Raw genomic sequence first — 21,022 nt, forward strand, 5'->3', positions numbered from 1 at the left:
ACAAGGAAACACATTACAGTGGCATTATGTCCACTCGAAAAAAAGATTTTGTGGTCGTATGACAACACACACAAAACAACGCACACATCTGACAAAACAGTGTTTAACCATCAATGATGCGGGGTGTTCATATGGGGATTTGCCATTTGGTCTAATACCATTTGGTCTAATATCCATTTCGTCTACATCCATTTCGTCTAAACCCATTAGGTCTATATCCACTACGTCCAATAATCATTTGGTCCTATAATCATTTGGTCCGATAACCATTTGGTCCGATAACCATTTAGTCTAATAACCATTAAGTCTAAAACCATTTAGTCTAACAACCATTTAGTCTAATACCCATTTGGTCTATAACCAATAGGTCTAATAGCCATTTGGTCTATTACCCATTTGGTCTACAAACCATTTTAGTCTTACAAGCATTTAGTTTATTAATTAATAGACAAAATTATATTAGACTAACTGGTTATTAGACAATACGAGTATTAGACCTAATGGTTATTAGACCAAACGGTTATTAGACCAAACGGTTATTTAAGAAATATTAGACCAAATGGTTATTAGACTATATGGTTAGTAGACATACCGGTTATTAGACCAAACAATATAAGACTAAATAGACATTAGACTATATAATTATTAGACTAAGTGGCAATTAGCCTTTCTGGTAATAGACCAAATGAATATAGACTAAACGGGAATGAGACGAAATGGTATTAGACCAAATGGCAATAGACCGTTCATGTTACTAATAGGCATGTCCACTAAAAATTGAAGTACTTTTAAATTGATTCAGACTTATTGTCTGGGAATTGATGAAAGAAACATTTTGGCGTTTAAATAATCTTAATCGGACGTTTCATTCCAGAGATATGGCCTTTTGAGTGTTACGGTTTTATATAGGGCTGCTAGAACATGTTAAAAAGTTAAAGTCCAAAAGGATTACTAACAGAAAGTGCAATTTTAAGGTACTTTTTCTTAATGTATTTATTAACTAGCGTTATCTGGAACATTATATTTGCTTATAACAACATGAAAATAAGATCATCCTGAAAATTTAATCGATTTTGTTGACATACAACAAAAAATATAAGACCTCAAAACCCATGGTTTGTTTGGTGAAACCGCAAGCATGATCATAGATGGCCGCCATGGAAAATATCTCCATAGAGGAGATGAACAATAAGTGCATTATTTCAAATGAATGGCGGTAGTCTTAAACATTGTTCAATCTTTTACGGTCAGCACATTTTATCTTCAAAAATTATTATATTTCATCATGGCATAAGTTTGGTAATATTAATCACTACCAATTTTGAGAAATTTGTTCCAACTCAAAGGTTATCTTTAATACATTGAGCAATGCACTGTGTGTGCATGGAAGCCATGATGGATAGCATATGAAATGGACATGGTAGTGAGAAGTGCATGATTTGAGATGGGTCGCGGTAGGCTTAAACATTCTTAAATTTCTTAACATCCTGTACATTTTGTCTTCAAAAATAGTTACATTTTATGACTATGTAAGTTTGCTTGTCTGATTCACTCCAAATTCGGAAATAATTGCGTTTGAACACCTGATGCACGGAATGGTGTCACTTCAACCTGTTGTAGTTCTCATCTCATTAAATTTTTCATTATAAAAGTTGATCTCTGCATGGAGGAAGGTCCTCTCTATTTACTGACCAATCAGGAAAAAGTTTGGTTAATGTTTTCCGGTGGAATCAGGAATTTCTTGAAACACCCTGATATAGGCCTACATTTGGATCAAAAACAAGTATGTACGCCATTTAACAGGCCTGGGATTTCTTGTATCGATCAGTTTCTCCATAGACAATACGTGTGTGAGTGCACGCACACAGTAAATGAAAAATCGTTCTAGTGGAAACTGTATGGACAGTGGGCATCCCTATTACTAAGCTCTCATGCTGGTGTACGTGTGTATTTTAACTGCCAGGTAAATAATAGCAAATGTCATAAGGCCGTAATTGCCGGAATAACGAATATCTGTTTGAAATGTCCTTCTGGTATCAAATAATTTTAATTGAAATTTGCGATATAATACACGTTTTATGGCAAATTATTACAAATTGATATCTTTGATATTTAACAGTGCCGAAGATCAATGGCAAATTTTGACCTTTCATTTTGTAGATTTTTTTCCCCAAAGCACCAAAACAATTTATGTCTTTTTGTGAAAAAAAAAATACAAATATCAAATATTAATAATTTCTCATAAAATTTGTATATCGCGAATTTAAAAAAAAATCAAAATTATTTGATACCAGAAGGACATTCCTTGTATTCAGAATGCAATTCGATATGTCTTGTGTACACTCAGCTCCCACAGAAAATCCTGTGCAAACGTTAATATCCGATTCCATAAGTCCACTCCAAATTGTCTCTAAAATTGTTGTATAACAAATCTTACCAGTCGTAGTTGGTGCTGCTGTCGAAGTTGGCGGTGTAGTTGTTGCCTCTGCTGCTTTTCATTCAAATACAAAAGAATTAATACGAGTTTGGTTGATAACAGTCATAAAAAATAAAAATAAATTTAAAAAAAGCATTATTCTGGATTATATTAAACAGGAAAATCATTACAGAAGTAAATCATTAACTCGCAAGTTATGTTGTGTGGCGCATAAATATATTATACCCACGCGTAGTTGTAAAGATTGGGAAGGTTGTAGTTTCAGTTGTATGCGTGTACTCTAAGATGGCTGGTTGTCGCATGAAAAGAAACAAAAACACGTGTTGCATGTTAAACTCTTTCTTGAGTTCACTCCAATATGTCTCTAAAATTGTTGTAAATACAAAACAAAAACAAAAACAAAACAAAATCTCACCAGTCGTGGTTGGTGCTGCTGTCGGAGTAGTTGGCGGAGTAGTTGTTGCCTTTGCTGCTTTCATTGAAATGCAAAAAGAAAGAAAGAAAAAGAGTTTGGTTGATAAGAGTGAAAAGAAACATTCGATAAAATTGATTGCTAAATTATATTTAAAGAGTCATGTTCACGCATCCATTACATAGAAGCATTATTCATCTCGTACGTTATGTTGTGTGACGTATGAATATCTTATACTCACGCGTAGTTGTAAAAATAGGAAAGGTTGTAGTTTCAGTTGTATGCGTGTACTCTAAGATAGCTGGTTGTCGCATGAAAAGAAACAAAAAACAAGGGTTACATGTCAAGTCGTTTTCAGCCGATACATGATAATGGTGATCCAAATGTAAATAATGGCAAATTAATAATTACCCTATTTTAAAACTAATTGTATATTACAAATATCACAAAGCATTTTCAAATTGGGGGGATTTTCATTCAATGTACATTAGCGCAAAAAATGCACAAGTCTAAAATTAAATATTGACTGACATCGATCAACAAATCGTTACAACAACACACATTTATATATCAAACTATCCCAAATGCAATTTGTGAAGTTCTGTCATATCTTACCAGTCGTGGTTGTTTCTGTTGTGGTCGGTGGTGGGGTACTTGTTACCTCTGCTGCGTTTCATGTATGTGTCAGAAAATGTATTAGTTGAAAAGAAAAATAGACAATTTGTATAGGTTAATTGTCTTGGTATATTTTTATTCACAAAAGATGAACTTACTATCGCTGATAATTACAATTTATCATTAGCCATAAACAAAGGCCTAACACTATACACATCAAAAAAGAAAGTACAAAAACGTGGAGCACTTTACGGGAAGACCTGAGATGTTGTCATTTGACGTCATGCCGATGTGCACATCGTTTAGCGTACATATTTACTGAGTATTCAAAAATGTGCGCATCGGCGTGACGACATCCGGTGTCTACTCGCACACCCTTATGGAATTTCAAGTGGAGACTTTCATTATTTTGTTTACTGCTTTTTTCAATATCCAATCAACTCACCAGTCGTTGTCGTAAAATGCTGGGTGCGTGGGCATTGATTTGTCTTATTGTCGATCAACTAGTAATGCGCATTTTAAACTTATATAATCAATATAAACAAGAAAATGACACCCACCCAAAGGAAAAATTAATCAATCCTACTAGACGCGAGGGCGTTTGAAAACACTGATGTCAGTTTATTGATATTGGATCAAGATGTAAATAAACAACATGTGCTTTCTCGAGATTCATGAAATTAAGTTTTTCCTCGGTTTTTCAACCTCTATCACAGTTTTCATAAAATAATTGGCTAAACCTTAAAAGAATTGAGGACGTTCATGTTGTCTAACAACAGCTTTCCTGTACAGGCTTAAAACGTTTTTCGATCAATTAATATCCAATCTACTTACCAGTCGTTGTTGTAGGCACTGTTGGTGTTTGTAACGTGAAAAGAAAAAAACACAAAAATTTGTGAGAATATGACAAATTCGCCTTGCCGATGTATGTATTTTCAATTGGAACATCGGGATTTAATTAACTACGTCATGTTTTAAACTGACAGCCAGGGAAGTGTATCATTCAGATATTTGGGAAACCAATTAAACAGGTTTCTTTGCATAACACGTTATTTGGAATAGTTTTTCGTTCATAGTTCTATAGGGTAACAATATAAACTTAGCAAACTTACAAGTTGTTGTTTGACTTGTTGTTGCAGATGTGGTGAATAATTCTGCAGGGAAAGTATTATATATCATTAAATACGCATTGTTTGCAATGAACATCAGACATCAATTCATCTTTTATTGAATTGATTTAAAAAGCTGATGTATGTATATTACGTTTTTCATATTTTATTTATGTTTCGATGTAAAATACAGCAAAATACGGTATATCAGATACAAAAAGGATAAATGGTTTCAAGATACATATCATTCGAAAAAAGTGACACGGCCTCACCTATGCATCCATATATCTGCCATTGTAGTGCAAAATCACTGGAGGAATTTGAATCTGTAATGCATACCTCCAGTGTTATCACAGATTGAAGATCAGGATTAAAGTCATGAGAGCATATTCTCCTGCAGAAATTATAACAGGTGAAATAAACGTTTTAGCCTCTACGACTATCATGTTCTTCGTCAGCTAAATTTGATTTTAAAAATGCGTGAAAAGTCAGTTGAATTCAAAAGTACTAAACCTCTGTATTGGTCAAATTATCCGTATTCGTTTCGTGTGAAATATGTGACTACAAAATATCCGATTTTCATAATGACAGTGAAGTAGCAAGATGTTAGAATTCAAATATTGAACCTGTATTTTTTGTTTGTGTTTGGTTTTTGGTCTTTTTTTCACACCAAAAATTACCCTGATTTTGTTAATTTAATCAATAAAGATACAAAACTGCAAAGAACAAAGAACAGGTGGCATGTATGACGTTTTCAGTTTCATAATCAAATATCCACTTATCATCCATTTTGAAATAGGAATGATGAATTCGCACATTCAACTCTTACCTGAGTTTTTCTGGTTTCAGCATTCAATTGAAACGTCTTATTGACATTTCTAAGACCTTCACCCCTGATGTAATAAGACAACGAGAAATCTGATTTATCCTCACTGATAACATTAAAGACAAAATGCTTGATCTCAATTGGTTGAGTAAGGACGGTTTGCAAGCAGATTTCACCGTTCTCCTTCAATGTGTTGAGATCAACAGGATACACGCTATTCATTACTGTCTCGCCGGATTTGATCTTTTGTGTAGCAACAAGCTGATCAATTTCATTTAGGTCGTGTTCACAAGGGTGTTCTGTAAAACAAATGAAAAAAAAAAGAAAAAATGCCTAATATACTATACTATACTATAATATACTATACTATATCGGTCAAATTTTCATTGTATGATCCTTGCCAAAAATTATATTATTTAGAAGTTAATAACTGCCCATCGGTTATGAAAAAAAATCAGAACAAGATTCGAACCAGCGCAAATTAACGATTACAAGTCTTTGAGTTCACCACCACACGCCACAGCTCATGTCGGATCTGCCGGCGAATTAAACATGTAATGATTTTATTCTCTCATATATGCCTCACGGTCATGTAAATTAATTATATAAAGAGAGGGTGGGTCTATCTGTTGTGCCCTAGCAGGCAGTTGAGACATTATGCAAATAAAAAATCTAAACATTTTGACTTTGGAACCGAGGAAAACCTCGAGGGGCGCATCCACAACTGATTCAAATTAAAGGAGTATCGTTTAAAACGTCTTACCACATCCAATGTATATGACTGTGACAAGCATATCACTTTCTCGAGCTGGTTTATCCATGATAACACACGCCTTAATAACATTATCAACAATTGCGTTTTCAGGGTATTCAACTATCATGTCGGATGTCGGCTGTAGAAAAAAATGATTTAAAATCGATGATTTTGGCAAACTTCTAATGATTTTGGTATTTAAAATATTTTTACTAACCTATTTACTATTATTCTTATAGAAAAGGGCAGGCTTTTAGTAATAGCATGGCATTACACGATAAAACACTGTTTTATCGACATCAACATACCTCACCGACCGAAGTAATCTCCGTTGCACCAGTATTGGGATTTATCCTTTCAACTTCAAATGCCCAGGTAAAAATCGCACTAGGATCATCTACTATTATATCTATCTTTGTTAGATTAACACGGTCGGAAAATAAGCCACAAAGGTATATTTTGTCGCTATATGAATTAGTCGGAAACGTAAGCGGGTATCCAGGGCCATCTATAACTTCTTCGTCATCTATTTTCTCTGACACTAATACATCGTCTAAATCATTTAAAACTTCATAACAAGGCTTTTCTGTCGTCGTTGCTACAGTTGTAGTCGGTGGTGTTGTAGTTTCTGTGGTAGCAGATGTAGCCTCTGATTAATACAAAAAAGTACATAAAATGTAATGATTGTCACGTTTCATGAAAATGTAAGCTCTTTCTCGTAGTGATCTAGTTTAATTTTTAAAACTTTTTTTCAGGCTCCTCAGACGTGCAACGTTTTGGTTTAGATACATTAGACATCATCCTACTAAGGCGTTGATGTGGTACGTTTACTTACGCGAACTAAAGTTAACAAATAAATTTATACGTTTCAATATTATTGGTTATATCGAATAAATTACAGTCTTGTTCGCCATAATCTTGTTAATATTATTCATTATTTTTTTTCATCCTGTCTCGCAGGATATCTTCATGCTGGTGTGCAAACCTCGGCTCTGCGCACAGCACAGGTAACTGATAATGTTTGTGTATAAAATCATTAGAAGTGTTTTGCTCCTTGTCTTTCACTATGCAGTAATTTAAACATTCTCTAAAATGTCTGTCTTTGCTTTTTCTTATTTGTCTTGTCTCCCCTTGTCTTTGACCTGTAAACTTCATCATTTATTTTATTATTATTATTATTATTATTATTATTATTATTATTATTATTATTATTATTATTATTATTATTATTTATGCTTGGTATGAGCTACCCTGGAGATTTTATTCTAAATAAATTATTAATAATCAAAAAAGTAATCTTACCAGTCGTGGTTGGTGCTGCTGTCGAAGTTGGCGGAGTAGTTGTTGACTCTGCTGCTTTTCATAGAAAGGAAAGATAATTGATACGAGTTTGTGTGAAAGTAAACAAGGAACAACATTTCAAATACGGTATGTTTAACGCATTCATTGCATAGAAGCATCATTCTGGATTACATTAAATAGCAAAATCATTACAGAATTAATTCATCAACTCGCAAGTTATGTTTTGTGGCGCATAAATATATTATACTCACGTGTAGTTGTAAAGATTGGGAATGTTGTTGTTTCAGTTGTGTGCGTGTACTCTAAGATAGCTGGTTGTCGCATGAAATGAAACAAAAACACGTGTTGCATGTTAAACACTTTTTTTGAGTTCACTCCACTTTGTCTCTAAAATTGTTATAAATACAAAACAAGAACAAAAACAAACATTCTTACCAGTAGTGGTTGGTGCTGCTGTCGAAGTTGGCGAAGTAGTTGTTGCCTCTGCTGCTTTCATTGAAATGCAAAAAGAAAGAAAAAGAGTTTGGTTGATAAGAGTGAAAAGAAACATTCGATAAAATTGATTGCTAAATTTTCTTTACAGAGTCATGTTCACGCATCCATTACATAGAAGCATTATTCATCCCGTACGTTATGTTGTGTGACGTATGAATATAATTATTATACTCACGCGTTGTTGTAAAAATAGGAAAGGTTGTAGTTTCAGTTGTATGCGTGTACTCTAAGATAGCTGGTTGTCGCATGAAAAGAAACAAAAAACAAGGGCTACATGTCTAGTCGTTTTCAGCAGATACATGATAATGGTGATCCAAATGTAAATTATGGCAAATTATTAATTAGCCTATTTTAAAACTAATTGTATCTTTCAAATATCACGAAGCATTTTCAAATTGGGGGGATTTTCATTCAATGTACATTAGCGCAAGAAATGCATAAGTCTAAAATTAAATCTTGACTGACATCGATCAACAAATCGTTACAACAACACACATTTATATCTCAAACTATCCCAAATGCAATTTGTAAAGTTCTGTCATATCTTACCAGTCGTGGCAATTTCTGTTGTGGTCGGAGTTGGGGTACTTGTTACCTCTGCTGCGTTTCACGTATGTGTCAGAAAATCAGAAAATGTATTGGTTGAAAAGAAAAAGAGAAAAGTCACAATTGTATAGGTTAATTGTCTTGGTATATTTTTATTCACAAAAGATGAACTTACTATCGCTGATAATTACAATTTATCATTAGCCATAAACAAAGGCCTAACACTATACACATCAAAAACGAAAGTTCCATAACTTTGAGCAGTTTGCGGGAAGACCTGAGATGTTGTCATTTGACGTCATGTCGATGTGCACATCGTTTATCGCACATATTTACTGAGCATTCAAAAATATGCTCATCGGCGTGACGACACCCGGGGTCTACTCGCAAACCCTTATGGAATTTAACGAGGAGTTAGACAATTAAGTGGAGACTTCCATTATTTTGTTTACTGTGGTTTTTTTTTCAATATCCAATCAACTCACCAGTCGTCGGAAAATGCTTTGTACGTGCGCATTGATTTGTCTTGTCGATCAATAAGTAATGCGCATTTTTAACTTATACAATCAATATAAACAAGAAAATGACACCCACCCAAAGGAAAATTAATCAATCCTACTAGACGCGAGGGCGTTTGAAAACATTGATGTCAGTTTATGATGTCTATCTGTTGTGGCCTAGCAGAACATCGGTCAATGTGAAACATTATTCGTTTTAAACCAAAACCGTTTTAAAAATTATGGCTTTAAGCAATATAAGCATTGTGTCCAACTTTTAGGGATCTGTAATTCAACGTACGCACATGCCACCTATTACAATTTAAAAAATAATATCATCAAATAAGCCAATGTGAAAACCAATAAGCACCAGATTACTCTGTGGGCATTTCAAATTAAAGGAGGATAATTTTAAAACATCTTACCACATCCAAAGTATATGACTGTGACAAGCATATCACTTTCTCGAGCTGGTTTATCATGATAACACACGCCTTAATAACGTTATCAACAATTGCGTTTTCAGGGTATTCAACTTTCATGTCGGATGTCGGCTGTAGAAAACAAAATGATTTTGAATGCGATGATTTTTCTCACCTATTTACTATTCTTCATATAGAAAATTACTGGCTTTTAGTAACAACATGGCATTACACGATAAAACACTGTTTCATGATGCAGTCATGTCTACAGTAGAATTCACCACGATCTTTGCAGGACTTAAACCCCATTAAAAGCTATTAAACCAAGATAACACTCATTGAAAACAGCTCAACTGATTAAATCATATCTTCTCTGGTTAAATACACACAACATATATTTTTCTGCTTTACACGTACAATGGAGCAATGAGCTGGGATTATAGTTTCAGTTGGGTGAACGATTATAAAGCGAGCGCTAGAGAACAATTCTGTGTGGGCTTTTGTTTACGAAATGAGACAATACGTGCTTATTGTTAACCAGTGTTCTTGAAAATGAGAAGCATAGTGGTTTGCAGACTTAACACGGTTTGGAAATAATTTCTTCATTTTTTGTGGTGTTATCTGTCGTTTACATATCCTTCCTAAAACACCAAAGTGCGAATATTTCCAAACATCTAAATTACCTAAAAATTTAGGACATGTTACAAAACTACATTTTCTAGAACTTTAGAAGAGTACTTTTAAAATTGGCCGCTTATTTTCCACACAGCGACGTTAACTAGTCAAATCCCCATACTTCTAACGTACGCTATTTGTAGAGGTCACGAGTCGATGGTAAGAGCACTGTGTATTGTGTATAGGAAAACGGACAATAACTGCAGTATGTTACACCAACATACCTCACCGACCGAAGTAATCTCCGTTGCCCCAGTACTGGGATTTATCCTTTCAGCTTCAAATGTCCAGGTAAAAACCGCACTAGGATCATCTACTAATATATCTATCTTTGTTAGATTGACACGGTCGGAAAATAAGCCACAAAGGTATATTTTGTCGCTATATGAATTAGTCGGAAACGTAAGCGGGTATCCTGGGCCATCTATAACTTCATCGTGATCTATTTTCTCTGACACCAATACATCGTCTAAATCATTTAAAACTTCATAACAAGGCTTTTCTGTCGTCGTTGCTACAGTTGTAGTCGGTGGTGTTGTAGTTTCAGTGGTAGCAGATGTAGTAGTTGTTGCCTCTGATTAATACAAAAACGCACATAAAATGTAATGATTGTCATGTTTCATGAAAATGTAAGCTGTTTCTCGTAGTGATCTGATTTAATTTTAAAACCTTTTTTCAGGCTCCTCAGACGTGAAACTTTTTGGTTTAGATACATTAGACATCGTTCTACTAAGGCGTTGATGTGGTACGTTTACTTACGCGAACTTACGTTAGGAAATAAATGTATACGTTTCAATAATTGGTTATATGGAATAAATTATAGTCTCGTCCTCCGTTATTACATTTTTCTTGTTCGCCACAATCTTTACATTATTCTTTTTTTCAGCCTGTCTCGCGCAGGATATCAAGCTTCATGCTGGTGTGCAAACCCTTGCTCTGCGCACGGCACAGGTAACTGACAATTTTGGTGTTTAACATCATTAGACTTGTCTTGATCCTTGTCTCTCACTGTGCAGTAATTTAAACATTCTCTAAAATATTTCCTGTACTAATGTCTGTGTTTGCTTTTTCTTATTTGTCCTGTCTCCCCTTGTCTTTGACCTGTATACTTCATCATTTATTACCATTTATTATTATTATTATTATTATTATTATTATTATTATTATTATTATTATTATTATTATTATTATTTACGCTTGGTATGAGCTACTTTGGAAATTTTATTTTCCACTAATTTGTCTCTTAAATTGTCTAAATAAATCAATAAAAATCAAAGAAGGAAATCTTACCAGTCGTGGTTGGTGCTGCTGTCGAAGTTGGCGGAGTAGTTGTTGACTCTGCTGCTTTTCATAGAAAGGAAAGATAATTGATACGAGTTTGTGTGAAAGTAAACAAGGAAACATTTCAAATACGGTATGTTTAACGCATTCATTGCATAGAAGCATCATTCTGGATTACATTAAATAGCAAAATCATTACAGAATTAATTCATCAACTCGCAAGTTATGTTTTGTGGCGCATAAATATATTATACTCACGTGTAGTTGTAAAGATTGGGAATGTTGTTGTTTCAGTTGTGTGCGTGTACTCTAAGATAGCTGGTTGTCGCATGAAATGAAACAAAAACACGTGTTGCATGTTAAACACTTTTTTGAGTTCACTCCACTTTGTCTCTAAAATTGTTATAAATACAAAACAAGAACAAAAACAAAAATTCTTACCAGTAGTGGTTGGTGCTGCTGTCGAAGTTGGCGAAGTAGTTGTTGCCTCTGCTGCTTTCATTGAAATGCAAAAAGAAAGAAAAAGAGTTTGGTTGATAAGAGTGAAAAGAAACATTCGATAAAATTGATTGCTAAATTTTCTTTACAGAGTCATGTTCACGAATCCATTACATAGAAGCATTATTCATCCCGTACGTTATGTTGTGTGACGTATGAATATAATTATTATACTCACGCGTTGTTGTAAAAATAGGAAAGGTTGTAGTTTCAGTTGTATGCGTGTACTCTAAGATAGCTGGTTGTCGCATGAAAAGAAACAAAAAACAAGGGCTACATGTCTAGTCGTTTTCAGCAGATACATGATAATGGTGATCCAAATGTAAATTATGGCAAATTATTAATTAGCCTATTTTAAAACTAATTGTATCTTTCAAATATCACGAAGCATTTTCAAATTGGGGTGATTTTCATTCAATGTACATTAGCGCAAGAAATGCATAAGTCTAAAATTAAATCTTGACTGACATCGATCAACAAATCGTTACAACAACACACATTTATATCTCAAACTATCCCAAATGCAATTTGTGAAGTTCTGTCATATCTTACCAGTCGTGGCAATTTCTGTTGTGGTCGGAGTTGGGGTACTTGTTACCTCTGCTGCGTTTCACGTATGTGTCAGAAAATCAGAAAATGTATTGGTTGAAAAGAAAAAGAGAAAAGTCACAATTGTATAGGTTAATTGTCTTGGTATATTTTTATTCACAAAAGATGAACTTACTATCGCTGATAATTACAATTTATCATTAGCCATAAACAAAGGCCTAACACTATACACATCAAAAAAGAAAGTTCCATAACTTTGAGCAGTTTGCGGGAAGACCTGAGATGTTGTCATTTGACGTCATGTCGATGTGCACATCGTTTATCGCACATATTTACTGAGCATTCAAAAATATGCTCATCGGCGTGACGACACCCGGGGTCTACTCGCAAACCCTTATGGAATTTAACGAGGAGTTAGACAATCAAGTGGAGACTTCCATTATTTTGTTTACTGTTTTTTTTCAATATCCAATCAACTCACCAGTCGTCGGAAAATGCTTTGTACGTGCGCATTGATTTGTCTTGTCGATCAATAAGTAATGCGCATTTTTAACTTATACAATCAATATAAACAAGAAAATGACACCCACCCAAAGGAAAATTAATCAATCCTACTAGACGCGAGGGCGTTTGAAAATATTGATGTCAGTTTATGATGTCTATCTGTTGTGGCCTAGCAGAACATCGGTCAATGTGAAACATTATTCGTTTTAAACCAAAACCGTTTTAAAAATTATGGCTTTAAGCAATATAAGCATTGTGTCCAACTTTTAGGGATCTGTAATTCAACGTACGCACATGCCACCTATTACAATTTAAAAAAATAATATCATCAAATAAGCCAATGTGAAAACCAATAAGCACCAGATTACTATGTGGGCATTTCAAATTAAAGGAGGATAATTTTAAAACATCTTACCACATCCAAAGTATATGACTGTGACAAGCATATCACTTTCTCGAGCTGGTTTATCCATGATAACACACGCCTTAATAACGTTATCAACAATTGCGTTTTCATGGTATTCAACTTTCATGTCGGATGTCGGCTGTAGAAAACAAAATGATTTGAATGCGATGATTTTTCTCACCTATTTACTATTCTTCATATAGAAAATTACTGGCTTTTAGTAACAACATGGCATTACACGATAAAACACTGTTTCATGATGCAGTCATGTCTACAGTAGAATTCACCACGATCTTTGCAGGACTTAAACCCCATTAAAAGCTATTAAACCAAGATAACACTCATTGAAAACAGCTCAACTGATTAAATCATATCTTCTCTGGTTAAATACACACAACATATATTTTTCTGCTTTACACGTACAATGGAGCAATGAGCTGGGATTATAGTTTCAGTTGGGTGAACGATTATAAAGCGAGCGCTAGAGAACAATTCTGTGTGGGCTTTTGTTTACGAAATGAGACAATACGTGCTTATTGTTAACCAGTGTTCTTGAAAATGAGAAGCATGGTGGTTTGCAGACTTAACACGGTTTGGAAATAATTTCTTCATTTTTTGTGGTGTTATCTGTCGTTTACATATCCTTCCTAAAACACCAAAGTGCGAATATTTCCAAACATCTAAATTACCTAAAAATTTAGGACATGTTACAAAACTATATTTTCTAGAACTTTAGAAGAGTACTTTTAAAATTGGCCGCTTATTTTCCACACAGCGACGTTAACTAGGCAAATCCCCATACTTCTAACGTACGCTATTTGTAGAGGTCACGCGTCAATGGTAAGAGCACTGTGTATTGTGTATAGGAAAACGGACAATAACTGCAGTATGTTACACCAACATACCTCACCGACCGAAGTAATCTCCGTTGCCCCAGTACTGGGATTTATCCTTTCAGCTTCAAATGTCCAGGTAAAAACCGCACTAGGATCATCTACTATTATATCTATCTTTGTTAGATTGACACGGTCGGAAAATAAGCCACAAAGGTATATTTTGTCGCTATATGAATTAGTCGGAAACGTAAGCGGGTATCCTGGGCCATCTATAACTTCTTCATCGCCTATTTTCTCTGACACCAATACATCGTCTAAATCATTTAAAACATCATAACAAGGCTTTTCTGTCGTTGTTGCTACAGTTGTAGTCGGTGGTGTTGTAGTTTCTGTGGTAGCAGATGTAGTAGCTGTTGCCTCTGATTAATACAAAAACGTACATAAAATGTAATGATTGTCATGTTTCATGAAAATGTAAGCTGTTTCTCGTAGTGATCTGATTTAATTTTAAAACCTTTTTTCAGGCTCCTCAGACGTGAAACTTTTTGGTTTAGATACATTAGACATCGTTCTACTAAGGCGTTGATTGGGTACGTTTATTTACGCGAACTTAAGTTAGGAAATAAATTTATACGTTTCAACAATTGGTTATATCGAATAAATTATAGTCTCGTCCTCCGTTATTACATCATTCTTGTTCGCCACAATCTTTATTATTATTCTATTTTTTCAGCCTGTCTCGCGCACAATATCAATCTTCATGCTGGTGTGCAAACCCTGGTTCTGCGCACGGAATAGGTAACTGACAATTTTTGTGTATAAAATCATTAGACTTGTCTGATGCAGTAATTTAAGCATTCTCTAAAATATTTCCTGTACTAATGTCTGTGTTTGCTTTTCTTATTTGTCCGGTCTCCCCTTGTCTTTGACCTGTATACTTCATCATTTATTATTATTATTATTATTATTATTATTATTATTATTATTATTATTATTATTATTATTATTATTATTTATGCTTGGTATGAGCCACTCTGGAATTTTATTTTCCAATTTGTCTCTTAAGTTGTTCTAAATAAATTAATAAAAATCAAAAAAGGAAATCTTACCAGTCGTGGTTGGTGCTGCTGTCGAAGTTGGCGGAGTAGTTGTTGTCTCTGCTGCTTTTCATAGAAAGGCAAAATAATTGATACGAGTTTGTGTGAAAGTAAACAAGGAAACATTTCAAATATAGTATGTATAACGCATTCATTGCATAGAAGCATTATTCTGGATTATATTAAACAGGAAAATCATTACAGAAGTAAACCAAGTCGCAAGTTATGTTGTGTGGCGCATAAATATATTATACTCACGCGTAGTTGTAAAGATTGGGAATGTTGTAGTTTCAGTTGTGTGCGTGTACTCTAAGATGGCTGGTTGTCGCATGAAAAGAAACAAAAACACGTGTTGCATGTTAAACACTTTTTTGAGTTCACTCCAATTTGTCTCTAAAATTGTTGTAAATACAAAACAAAAACAAAAACAAAAAAACAAAAAATCTTACCAGTCGTGGTTGGTGCTGCTGTCGAAGTTGGCGGAGTAGTTGTTGCCTCTGCTGCTTTCATTGAAATGCAAAAAGGAAGAAAAAGAGTTTGGTTGATAAGAGTGAAAAGAAACATTCGATAAAATTGATTGCTAAATTATATTTATAGAGTCATGTTCACGCATCCATTACATAGAAGCATTATTCATCCCGTACGTTATGTTGTGTGACGTATGAATATAATTATTATACTCACGCGTTGTTGTAAAAATAGGAAAGGTTGTAGTTGCAGTTGTATGTGTGTACTCTAAGATAGCTGGTTGTCGCATGAAAAGAAACAGAAAACAAGGGTTATATGTTAAGTCGTTTTCAGCAGATACATGATAATGGTGATCCAAATGTCAATTATGGAAAATTAATAATTATATTACCCTATTTTAAAACTTATTGTAGATTTCAAATATCACGAAGCATTTTCAAATTGGGGGGATTATCATTCAATGTACATTAGTGCAAGAAATGCATAAGTCTAAAATTAAATCTTGACTGACATCGATCAACAAATCGTTACAACAACACACATTTATATCTCAAACTATCCCAAATGCAATTTGTGAAGTTCTGTTATATCTTACCAGTCGTGGCAATTTCTGTTGTAGTCGGAGTTGGGGTACTTGTTACCTCTGCTGCGTTTCACGTATGTGTCAGAAAATCAGAAAATGTATTGGTTGAAAAGAAAAAGAGAAAAGTCACAATTGTATAGGTTAATTGTCTTGGTATATTTTTATTCACAAAAGATGAACTTACTATCGCTGATAATTACAATTTATCATTAGCCATAAACAAAGGCCTAACACTATACACATCAAAAAGAAAGTTCCATAACTTTGAGCAGTATGCGGAAAGACCTGAGATGTTGTCATTTGAGGTCATGTCGATGTGCACATCGTTTATTTACTGAGCATTCAAAAATATGCGCATCGGCGTGACGACACCCGGGGTCTACTCGCAAACCCTTATGGAATTTAACGAGGAGTTAGACAATCAAGTGGAGACTTTCATTATTTTGTTTACTGCTTTTTTCAATATCCAATCAACTCACCAGTCGTTGTCGGAAAATGCTTTGTGCATGCGCATTGATTTGTCTTGTCGATCAATAACTTTTTAAACTTATACAATCAATATAAACAAGAAAATGACACCCACCCACAAAGGAAAATTAATCAATCCTACTAGACGCGAGGGCATTTGAAAACATTGATGTCAGTTTATGATGTCTATCTGTTGTGGCCTAGCAGAACATCGGTCAATGTGAAACATTATTCGTTTTAAACCAAAATCGTTTTAAAAATTATGGCTTTAAGCAATATAAGCATTGTGTCCAACCTTTAGGGATCTGTAATTCAACGTACGCACATGCCACCTATTACAATTTTTAAAAAAAATCATCAAATAAGCCAATGTGAAAACCAATAAGCACCAGATTACAATGTGGGCATTTTATCCATAACCGACTCAAATTAAAGGAGGATAATTTTAAAACATCTTACCACATCCAATGTATATAACTGTGACAAGCATATCACTTTCTCGAGCTGGTTTATCCATGATAACACACGCCTTAATAACGTTATCAACAATTGCGTTTTCAGGGTATTCAACTTTCATGTCGGATGTCGGCTGTAGAAAACAAAAGGATTTGAATGCGATGATTTTTCTCACCTATTTACTATTCTTCATATAGAAAATTACTGGCTTTTAGTAACAACATGGCATTACACGATAAAACACTGTTTCATGATGCAGTCATGTCTACAGTAGAATTCACCACGACCTTTGCAGGACTTAAACCCCATTAAAAGCTATTAAACCAAGATAACACTCATTGAAAACAGCTCAACTGATTAAATCATATCTTCTCTGGTTAAATACACACAACATATATTTTTCTGCTTTACACGTACAATGGACCAATGAGCTGGGATTATAGTTTCAGTTGGGTGAACGATTATAAAGAGCGCTAGAGCTGTGTGGGCTTTTGTTTACGAAATGAGAACAATTCTTGAAAATGCATGGTGGTTGGCGGTTTGGTTCATTTTTGTGGTGTTATTTCGTTTACATACTAAAACAGCGACGTTAACATCTAAATTAGTTAATTTAGGACATGCAAAACTATATTTTCTAGAATTTTAGAAGAGTACTTTTAATATTGGCTGGTTATTTTTCACACAGCGACGTTAACTAGGCAATGTACTATTACCTATAACATACACTAAAACACCAAAGTACGAATATTTCCAAACATCTAAATTACCTAAAAATTTAGGACATGTTACAAAACTATATTTTCTAGAACTTTAGAAGAGTACTTTTAAAGTTGGCCGCTTATTTTCCACACAGCGACGTTAACTAGGCAAATCCCCATACTTCTAACGTACGCTATTTGTAGAGGTCACGCGTCAATGGTAAGAGCACTGTGTATTGTGTATAGGAAAACGGACAGTAACTGCAGTATGTTACACCAACATACCTCACCGACCGAAGTAATCTCCGTTGCACCAGTACTGGGATTTATCCTTTCAGCTTCAAATGCCCAGGTAAAAATCGCACTAGGATCCTCTACTCTTATATCTATCTTTGTTAGATTGACACGGTCGGCAAAAAAGGCACAAAGGTATATTTTGTCGCTATATGAATTAGTCGGAAACGTAAGCGGGTATCCTGGGCCATCTATAACTTCTTCATCGCCTATTTTCTCTGACACCAATACATCGTCTAAATCATTTAAAACTTCATAACAAGGCTTTTTTGTCGTCGTTGCTACTGTTGTAGTCGGTGGTATTGAAGTTTCCGTGGTAGCAGATGTAGTGGCTGTTGCCTCTGGAGTAAAGTAAAATTTGTAATTAATACAAAAATGTACATAAAATGTAATGATTGACATGTGTCAAGAAAATGTAAGCTCTTTCTGGTAGTGATCTCCTGAGTAACACAGCATTTAATGATTTTTTCAGACTCCTAAGAGGTGAAGCTCTTTGGTTAAATACATTAGTCCTCAGACAGTATTGTCTACTCTACTATCTACTCTATAGTTAGACTATCTTTATTACGCTCCTGTTTTTGCAGTTGAGCACTTTCTGACTATCTCCGATAGACAGACTGACTCTGGGATAGACTTTGGCTGTGTTGACACCATGGAATGTATATTCTTTCACATTCCTAAGGGATGGTAGTCCACCCATTACTTAAATATGATAAATATAGGCAAGGTTGTAGTTTCCGTGGTTTTTGTGTATTCTAAAATGGCTGTAGAAACATTAACATTTTAAATCACCTTAATTGTTGATAAAATACAGAAAAATAGCAGCAACTTGGGCATTTTCTAATAAAGTATCCCCATTTGAATTTCAACAAATTTTAATGTTGAAATAAATAAAAGAAAATTATTTGCACTTCTTGCGGGCTCCTAAGTCATGTAAGTCGTTCGTGTAATTATCTAACCATGAACATGAAATCCCACGACACTACTCATTTTGTATACAAGATACTTCAATCAAGCTAAAAAAACGTACCAGTTGTAGTAGTTTGTTGCACTGTTTCATGGATCCATCGGAAGGCATATCATTTTCATCAGTTCACTTTGGTCAATAAGACAATTCCTAAATTGCGTGCATTTTGTGTATAAAAACATTATTAAGGTCAGCGAAGCATGTTGAAGTAGACCTGGGACATTACTTTAGTCGTATTAGGACACAGGTGTGTTTTCGCAACTCGGGACAGATAATGAACTAGACAACTGCTATTATTACCATTAAGTGCATTAACCAAACCAGGTTACTCAAACTCTTTCCATTGGCACGGCGTATGTACGCTTGTTAGCATAATTATGGCCGGAAAGGGGATGTATATATTGGGATCTGTAAACTTTGTAAAATATTGTCATATCTCGAACTAGTTTTGTTGGGCATTTCTTTCAATGTCGGAGCAAGAAGAATATAATGTCCAAGATCATTAAATCGATTAATATTGCTTAGACGCAATATTCTTGTTTTCTTTGTAATTTTTAATTTAGTAAAATAGCTCATTTAGTAACATATATAATATAGCTCATATCTCACTCGGAATGGCAACTATTGACCTACATTTGACAAATTAATTCGTAAAATAAAAAGGCAACATAACGATACTTACCAGAAATATAGTAGAACGATGTCCGAAAACAAAAAGTAAGATTATTAAAATTAAATAATTGCAAGTTTGTAATTTTGAGAAAATGAGCAAGGTACACCAACTTGACTGGTGTACTGTTTTTGCCCCCCCCCCCTCTGCGTACCGCCTAGTCTGTATTTTACTTGTTTCCCCACGTCAAGTTTATGTACCTTGCTCCTGTACTTTCCAGTTGCTCGTATATTCAAGGTATCCTCTTGTATCATTTATTGATCCTTGATAGATTTTGTATTTCAATGGGACGTTTATTTTGTGGTGTGCGCCCTTACGCGTTCACCAAGAAAGCAAACCCATACTTAATATATGTAGACACACAGTACCTGACGCATATATTGACGCCCTCTGTTAGTCCATGTCACATGGTTTTGCTTTCATTATTGTTCCGAGAGCCTATCACCCATGCGTATTCGATTGGGAACATTTTCTGAACAGATTTGTAATGTTGAGTTTTATCAACACAACCAAGAATCACTCAAATTCTGTTGACTCGGGACGTCAATATATTTCGCATACGCGCTATTTTTACGGGACTATGATTATTATAGTTTAAGCTTGATCGCTATTGTTTCTTTGTAGCCCTGCGGGGCAATTTTGAATCATATTGTTTTTGAGCGCTGTTGTTTCTTTACGGCCGATACCTACCCAACCTTCCCCATACCTCATTGAGTAATTTAACTTCAAATTACTCGTTTATACATTCTATGCCTACATAACTTATGCAAACAGTAGATGTTGTATGCCTACGTGTGAATGGGGTGAGTTACATTATATGGTAAGTTTTAGTGTTAAAAGGTAATTTACAGCTTACAAATTATTTCAACAACCAAATTTGTTTTAACTTTCATTTTACTTACCATTTTAGTTCAATATCGTGTATGAGGGAAGAAAAGACAAAGATTATCATAATGCAATAATGTTAGTAATCACAATTACAAAAATACGTATATAAATATATAAATACATGTTCAAAGCTAGTTATTTGAGGTTTCTTGAAAAACATGTATTTTAACAATCACATAATTACATTAACAGTGAACAAAGACTACATATTGCTTAACACGTGGACTACAAAAATGGCAGAGATGTATCACGAAAGATGCGAAAGAAAC

The 21,022-nt window shown here is 34.4% G+C and overlaps 1 protein-coding gene across 1 annotated transcript in view; it reads right to left on the bottom strand.

Moving 5' to 3' along the window:
• The window catches only part of LOC140150311 (uncharacterized), a 34,915-nt gene extending 14,140 nt beyond the window's left edge, over positions 1 to 20,775 (bottom strand). Inside the window, exons 1-22 of the mRNA XM_072172318.1 lie at positions 19,259 to 20,775; positions 18,220 to 18,569; positions 17,240 to 17,369; positions 16,325 to 16,375; positions 15,946 to 16,005; positions 15,728 to 15,761; positions 15,520 to 15,578; positions 15,274 to 15,324; positions 14,234 to 14,583; positions 13,338 to 13,467; positions 12,422 to 12,472; positions 12,048 to 12,107; positions 11,813 to 11,863; positions 11,630 to 11,689; positions 11,381 to 11,434; positions 10,315 to 10,664; positions 9,419 to 9,547; positions 7,707 to 7,842; positions 6,462 to 6,802; positions 6,163 to 6,292; positions 5,403 to 5,698; positions 4,577 to 4,618 (exon numbers count right to left, since the gene is read on the bottom strand). Of these exons, the coding sequence (XP_072028419.1) occupies positions 4,577 to 4,618; positions 5,403 to 5,698; positions 6,163 to 6,292; positions 6,462 to 6,802; positions 7,707 to 7,842; positions 9,419 to 9,547; positions 10,315 to 10,664; positions 11,381 to 11,434; positions 11,630 to 11,689; positions 11,813 to 11,863; positions 12,048 to 12,107; positions 12,422 to 12,472; positions 13,338 to 13,467; positions 14,234 to 14,583; positions 15,274 to 15,324; positions 15,520 to 15,578; positions 15,728 to 15,761; positions 15,946 to 16,005; positions 16,325 to 16,375; positions 17,240 to 17,357 (2,553 nt within the window). The 5' untranslated portion in view covers positions 17,358 to 17,369; positions 18,220 to 18,569; positions 19,259 to 20,775. The remainder of the gene's footprint in view (positions 1 to 4,576; positions 4,619 to 5,402; positions 5,699 to 6,162; positions 6,293 to 6,461; positions 6,803 to 7,706; positions 7,843 to 9,418; positions 9,548 to 10,314; positions 10,665 to 11,380; positions 11,435 to 11,629; positions 11,690 to 11,812; positions 11,864 to 12,047; positions 12,108 to 12,421; positions 12,473 to 13,337; positions 13,468 to 14,233; positions 14,584 to 15,273; positions 15,325 to 15,519; positions 15,579 to 15,727; positions 15,762 to 15,945; positions 16,006 to 16,324; positions 16,376 to 17,239; positions 17,370 to 18,219; positions 18,570 to 19,258) is intronic.
• Between the last annotated feature and the right edge of the window lie 247 nt (positions 20,776 to 21,022).

This window comes from Amphiura filiformis, chromosome 4, assembly GCF_039555335.1.
Source record: "Amphiura filiformis chromosome 4, Afil_fr2py, whole genome shotgun sequence".
Lineage (NCBI taxonomy): Eukaryota > Metazoa > Echinodermata > Ophiuroidea > Amphilepidida > Amphiuridae > Amphiura > Amphiura filiformis.